Here is a 6,788-nt window from a genome sequence, read left to right on the forward strand (position 1 = left end):
CCAGAATTCCTGAGCCAGCATGGGGGAACTATGGCCCCTTCATGACTGGTGGACTTCAACTCCCAGAATTCCTGAGCCAGCATGGGGGAAACTATGGCCCCCTTTATGACTTGCGGACTTCAACTCCCAGAATTCCTGAGCCAACATGGGGGAACTATGGCCCCTTCATGACTGGTGGACTTCAACTCCCAGAATTCCTGAGCCAGCATGGGGGAACTATGGCCCCCTTCATGACTGGTGGACTTCAACTCCCAGAATTCCTGAGCCAGCATGGGGGAACTGTGGCCCTTTTATGACTTTATGCTGGCTCGGGAATTCTGGGAGTTGAAGTCCACAAGTCATAAAAGGGCCACCGTTCCAGGATCTGTCCCATACCTGGTCCCTCAAGGCTTCCCATTGTTGACCCATCAACTGAGCCCATCCTGGTTTGCTCCTGGTTGTCCTCTGGGGAATTCTGGGAGTTGAAGTCCACAAGCCGTAGTTGCCAAGGTTGGACGCCTCTGTTCTCAAGTGACACTGACTAAATGCTCAAGCAGCATCAAAATAGCGTCCCCCACAGCCTCAAAAATGAGGGTGGGAATTATCTGATGAGGGTGGTCTACACACACCACACACACACACACACACACACACACACACACACACACACACACAGCCTGGGAACACTGCCCAGAGGTTAGTCATCTTCCCACGCATAGCAATTCTCTTCCCTCCGAGCCTTTGAAAATTCCCCCTGCTCTGTTTATCCTCACCAACAATCCTGGTTTGGTTGTTTAAATATGTTTTGCAACGATGCGGCACACACAGAAATCTACACACACACACACACACCAGCGTTTAGCAGTTGCAAAATCAGGATGTCCTGAAGAGAAATTGGGAGGGAGAGAAGCAGTGGTTGACAGCCAAATAAAAACAAACCAGGAATGCCGGGTTGGTGGGAAGCCTGTTTGTCTTAGCGGCCGGCTGTCTAAAGGTCTAAAAAAATTTTTGACCGCAGGACACCAAGCAACACAACAGGACATTTGCAAAAACTGCCATTTGCCTTACAACAAATGTAAGGCAAATTGGAGGGTCACTTGCTTTAGTGACCGTCCCAAGCTACAACGGCCCAGAAAAAAAAGGGACGTAGGACCGTTTTTTCACACTTAACGACCATCGCAGGTCACGTGCTCAAAATCCAGACGCTTGGCAACTGACTTGTATTTACGACGGTTTTGCAGCGTCCCGGAAGGGGTCACGTGATCCTCTTTTGCGACCGTCTGACGAGCCAAGTCAATGGGGGGGGGGGAAAGTCAGCTTCACTTAACCACCGCGTTATTAACCGCTGCGGTGATTCGCTTAATAATCGTGGCCAGAAAGGTCGTAAACTGGGGCGAAGCTCACTGAACACCCGGTTTAATTTACGGGGCTCAATTCTAGCCGTAAGTTGAGGAACTACCTGTAGCTTAAAAAAAAAAAAATTAAAAATCGCTGCCGTAAAAACCGTTGATAAAAATGATTTGATCAGGCAGACCCAGCCCTGTTCCCGTAAGTTCCAATCCCAGATGAACCGGTCTTGTGCACGCCACTGGGGGTTTTCTCACAACCCGCGATTCCTCTTTCCAGGAAGAACCGGAGGAGGGCTACGAGAAGTGGCGCGTGGAGAATTCGTGGGGCGAAGACCGTGGGAATAAAGGTACGGCGGGTCTCGCGGGAAGGGTGTGTGTGAAAAGGCGGCTGGGGGCTTTCCGGGTTGAGCCAAAGGGGGAGGGGGTCGTCTGGCAAGCAATCTCGTATTTATGACGGTCGCAGCATCCCCGGGGGTCACGTGATCAAAATTCAGGCGCTCGACAACTGACTCGTATTTACGACGGTTCTGCAGCATCTCCAACATCACGTGATCAAAATTCAGACGCTCGGCCACTGACTCGTCTTTACGACGGTTCTGCAGCGTCTCCAACGTCACGTGATCAAAATTCAGACGCTCGGCCACTGACTCGTCTTTACGACGGTTCTGCAGCGTCTCCAACGTCACGTGATCAAAATTCAGACGCTCGGCCACTGACTCGTCTTTACGACGGTTCTGCAGCGTCCCCCGGAGGGGGGGCCCTCACGTGATCCCCTTTTGCGACCGTCCGACAAGCAAAGTCAGTGGGGGAAGCCGGATTCGCTTAACGACCGTGTGACTAAGTCAACAACGGCAGGGCTTCGCTTTAAAAAAAAAAATCTGCCACGGAAATGTCGTAAAATGGGGCAAAACTCACTTAAGAAATGTCTCGCCTAGCAACGGAAATGTGGGGCTCCGTGGTGGTCGTAAGTTGAGGAGCCCCCCCGTTTGGAAGCGGAGTCTGGCTGGGCCTGGAGGGATTCAGAGGGGGGTTGGACTAGATGACCTCCAAGGTCCCTTCCAACTTTACTATTATTATTATTATTATAAACCTGGGACAGGCTAAATTGGAGGGGAGGCGCCGAGTGCGAGAACTTACGGAGGAAGTCGGAGCCCTTTCTTGGGGTCTCGCCCCACCTTTCCGGCCAGCCTCCCCCCCCCACGTCCCCAAGCGGGGGCTCCCTCTGCTAACCCGGACCGCTCCCCTTTCCCAGGGCCTCCCCCCACCCCAAAGGGCATTGTTCACGCCGCCAAGGGACTTCCTCCAACGTTCTGGAATTTCCTAGGGCCCCCGAGGTTATCAAACTGCTTTTTCTTGGGTTTTTGTTGCCAAAAATACTGGCCGAAATCTCCCTCTTCCCTGCACATTTTGTTCTGGGGTTTTTTTTGTGGTTTTTTTTTTTCCCATGCCAGAGGAAAAAGTGGGAAGGGCAGAGTTTGCATCGTGGGACTGAATCCTTCGTGTCCCCCGGAGGCATTTCGTGGCTCTGGGCATACTTCGAATTCGTACCCTTTGCTAGCCCTGAGTAGTTTGACCCAAAATCGGAGAGGGCTCAGAAACTCTCCATTCAGGGATCTGAATGTAAGCCCCGTGGGGATATGGGGTCAGCAGGAAAAGGCTTAGGTATGGGGGGGTCTGTTTGTTTCGAATTAAAGAAATAAAAAGAAATCAAAATTAAAAGCTGGACATTGGAAAAAGAACAGCACAACGCCTTAGGTTAGCTTGGGAAAAATCCCGGTTAATCAGGGAGCTTGTTTGTCCACTTTAAGAGGGGTGGGCTTCTACTCCCAGAATTTCCGAGCCAGCATGCTGAGTTGAAGTCCACCCCTCTTAAAGCAGGCTGGCTGAGGGATTCTGGGAGTGGAAGCCCACCCCTCTTAAAGCAGGCTGGCTGAGGGATTCTGGGAGTGGAAGCCCACCCCTCTTAAAGCATGCTGGATGGGGAATTCTGGGAATGGAAGCCCACCCATCCATCCATCCATCCATCCATCCATCCATCCATCCATCCATCCATCCATCTATCTATCTATCTATCTATCTATCTATCTATCTATCTATCTATCTATCTATCTATCTATCTATCATGTCTGTACGTCTGTCCATCCATCCATCCATCCATCCATCCATCCATCCATCCATCCATCCATCTATCTATCTATCTATCTATCTATCTATCTTTATTAAATTATTATACCACCCATCTCTTCTCTAGGGTGACTCTGGCCGGCTTACAGATTACAGAACAAATAGAAAAATAATTAAAATATCTTAATTTTTTTTTAAAAAAATAGCCACTTCGGGTGGTTCTTGCCTCATGACCACCACTGAGCTCAAAATTTCTGTTGCTAAGCAAGACAGTTATTAAGGCAGAGGTCCCCAACCTTTTGGGCACCAGGGACCGGTTCCGTGGAGAAAGGTTTTTCCGCGGACCGGAGGGTACGTGGTTTCGCGTGCTGCCTGCATCCCGCGGATGGGGCTTTGCTTGTTTGTGTGGACCAGATGCTGGCATGCCGCGGTCCGGTACCGGTCCACGGACTGGGGGTTGGGGACTCCTGGCCTATTTGACTCTCTCTCTCTCTCTCTCTCTCTCCCCCCCCCATCTCCCTTCCAGGTTACCTGCTCATGACGGACGCCTGGTTCTCCGAGTTTGTGTACGAAGTGGTAGTTGACCGCAAACACGTCCCGGAGGAAGTCTTGGGGGTCTTACAGCAGGAGCCCCTTCGCCTGCCCGCCTGGGATCCAATGGGGGCTTTGGCCAACTGAGCGGTCGGGACGAGGAGGGGACACCCCCCCTCTCCTTCTGGGTCAACTCCAAGCCAGCAGGGACCCCCGGGACCCGGAGGTCTGCAGCCGAGCCCTCCCCGGGGGGGGCAGGTTCCCGGCTAGAGGTGCTAACATTCCCCCCCCCCCATCCCCCCCACCCTCTGGAAGACCCCGTCCATCTCTGGCCTGGGGTTCTCCCCCCCCCCCACATCGGCGCGTCTGATTTTCATTGTAACCCAGTGCCACCTTTTTGTTTTTTGGTTTTTTTTTAAAAAAAAATATGGCTTTTTAAAGTCATCTTAATGCATTTGGAACGAGCTGTGCAAAAAATAATAATAATAATATGATTTTATTAGGACAGTTGGAATTGGAGGGCTCGCACCCTCGTACGGAGATGTGCTGTTTTGGGGAGGGGGTTCCCCTCGGGGGTCCTTGTCGGATGGTAAGATTTGAGGGGCCGACACGGGTCTGTTATCCAATAATTTCCACGCCTCTCCCGTCTTTCCCAACTGCTCTTCTGCAACCTGGCGTTCCTTCTTTCCGACCGGTTTTCTTTTACCGAATTGGATTCCCGGTAAAAGAAGAATATATAAGCAAAATATGTCTTAATTTTTTTTTTTTATCACGATCTCGGGACCTGCAACTGGACAGTCCACGATCCCGTCTCATCTTGGAAGGTTAACCAGGTTAGAAAAGATGGCTTCGTTGGGTTTCGTTTTTTTGTTTTTTTTTTTGCTTTCTGCTCCGCAGAATTCCAGTTGGCGGGGATCTCCTTTTGGTGAGATCTCCCCAAAAGGCAAAAGTGAACAATTGTTAAACCGGCCGGCAAAGAGTTCCCCCACCCACCCACCCACCCCTTGAGAGAAAAGGGAAACATTGAAAAAATAATAATAATAATAATAATAATAAACCGCATTTCGTATGCTCTCAACAACTCTTATGGTGCTATGAAGTATTTTAATTAAAACACTTGCCTGAATGACGTTTTGGTCTCCTGGCTTGATCTTGAGGACTAGCGGCTTGCAAAGGAGAAGGAGAAGGGNCACCCACCCACCCCTTGAGAGAAAAGGGAAACATTGAAAAAATAATAATAATAATAATAATAATAAACCGCATTTCGTATGCTCTCAACAACTCTTATGGTGCTATGAAGTATTTTAATTAAAACACTTGCCTGAATGACGTTTTGGTCTCCTGGCTTGATCTTGAGGACTAGCGGCTTGCAAAGGAGAAGGAGAAGGGACATGAACCAGATTTGATCGGATTGTTGGGTTTTTTTGCCCCCAAGATTCTGAAGGTAGCTGCATCCGAATTAAGAAGAGAGAGTGGGAGGATAAAGAAGGGAGCTAAAACAGGCTTTTTGACGGTCAAATGTGCATTAAAAAGTCGCACAACAATTTAGGGCACGTCACAACGGCACTGGGAAAAAAGGGACTTGTGAACTTTTTTCACACTTACGACCGTTGCAGCATCCCCAGGGTCACGGGATCAAAATCTGGACGCTTGGCTGCTGATTCGTATTTATGACGGTCGCAGCGTCCTGGGGTCATGTGATCCCCTTTCGCGACCTGTGAATGGGGAACCAGGTTCACTTGAACAACAATCACTGTCTCCCAGCTGGCTTTCATAGCTAAGGCGGGACTAGAACTCACCGTCTCCTGGTGATTGACCCAAAGTCACCAAGTTGGCTTTCATGCCTAAGGTGGGACTAGAACTCACCGTCTCCTGGTGATTGGCCCAAAGTCCCCCAGTCGGCTTTCATATCTAAGGAAGGACTATAACTCATTGTCTCCTGGTGACTGGCTGAAAGACACCCAACCAGCTCCTATGCCTAAGGCGGGACTAGAAGGTTCTGAATTAGCAGCAGAGAGACCCGAGTTCTAATCTACACTTGAGGGTCCACCAGGAAATTCTAGCTGAGCTCTCTCTCTCTCTCTCTCTCTCTCTCTCTCTCTCTCTCATTCTTTCTCTTCCTCTCCCTCTTTCTCATTCTTTCTCATTCTCTATCTCATTCTCCCTCTCTCTCTCCCTCTTTCTCATTCTCTCTCATTCTCATTCTCTCATTCTTTCTCTCCCTCTTTCTCATTCTATCTCATTCTCTCTCTTTCTCATTCTCTCATTCTTCCTCTCATTCTTTCTATCTCATTCTCCCCCTCTCATTCTCATTCTCTTTCTCATTCTCTCTCCCTCTCTTTTTCTCATTCTTTCTCTCTCTCTCTCTCTCTCTCTCTCTCATATTCTCTCATTCTTTCTAACTCTCCCTCTTTCTCATTCTCTCATTCTTGTTCTCTATCTCCTTCTCTCTCTCTCTCTCATTCTTTCTCATTCTCATTCTCTCATTCTTTCTCTCCCTCCTCTCTCATTCTTTCTCATTCTCTCTTATCTCATTCTCCCTCTCTCTCTCTCTCATTTTCTCATTCTCATTCTCCCTCTCTTTCTCATTCTTTTTCTCATTCTTTCTGTCTATCTCATTCTCCCCCTCTCTCATTCTCTCTCTCTCTCTCTCTCTCTCTCTCATTCTCTCATTCTTTCTCATTCTCTCTATCTCATTCTCCCTCTCTGTTTCTCATTTTCTCATTCTCCCTCTCTTTCTCATTCTTTCTATCTCATTCTCCCCCTCTCTCTCTTTCTCATTCTCTCTCTCTCTCCCTCTCTCTC

The 6,788-nt window shown here is 49.1% G+C and overlaps 1 protein-coding gene across 1 annotated transcript in view; it reads left to right on the forward strand.

Annotated features, from left to right (window-relative positions):
• Nucleotides 1–4,194, forward strand: part of BLMH (bleomycin hydrolase) — a gene marked incomplete at its 5' end in the record, with an annotated part of 18,457 nt that extends 14,263 nt beyond the window's left edge. The window contains 3 exons of the mRNA XM_015828364.1: nt 1,512–1,527; nt 1,606–1,675; nt 3,979–4,194. Coding sequence (XP_015683850.1) covers nt 1,512–1,527; nt 1,606–1,675; nt 3,979–4,130 — 238 coding nt within the window. The remainder of the gene's footprint in view (nt 1–1,511; nt 1,528–1,605; nt 1,676–3,978) is intronic.
• Nucleotides 4,195–6,788: the final 2,594 nt, after the last annotated feature.

Source organism: Protobothrops mucrosquamatus, unplaced genomic scaffold (genome assembly GCF_001527695.2).
Source record: "Protobothrops mucrosquamatus isolate PMUCROS unplaced genomic scaffold, P.Mucros_1.0 scaffold4419, whole genome shotgun sequence".
NCBI classification, from domain to species: domain Eukaryota; kingdom Metazoa; phylum Chordata; class Lepidosauria; order Squamata; family Viperidae; genus Protobothrops; species Protobothrops mucrosquamatus.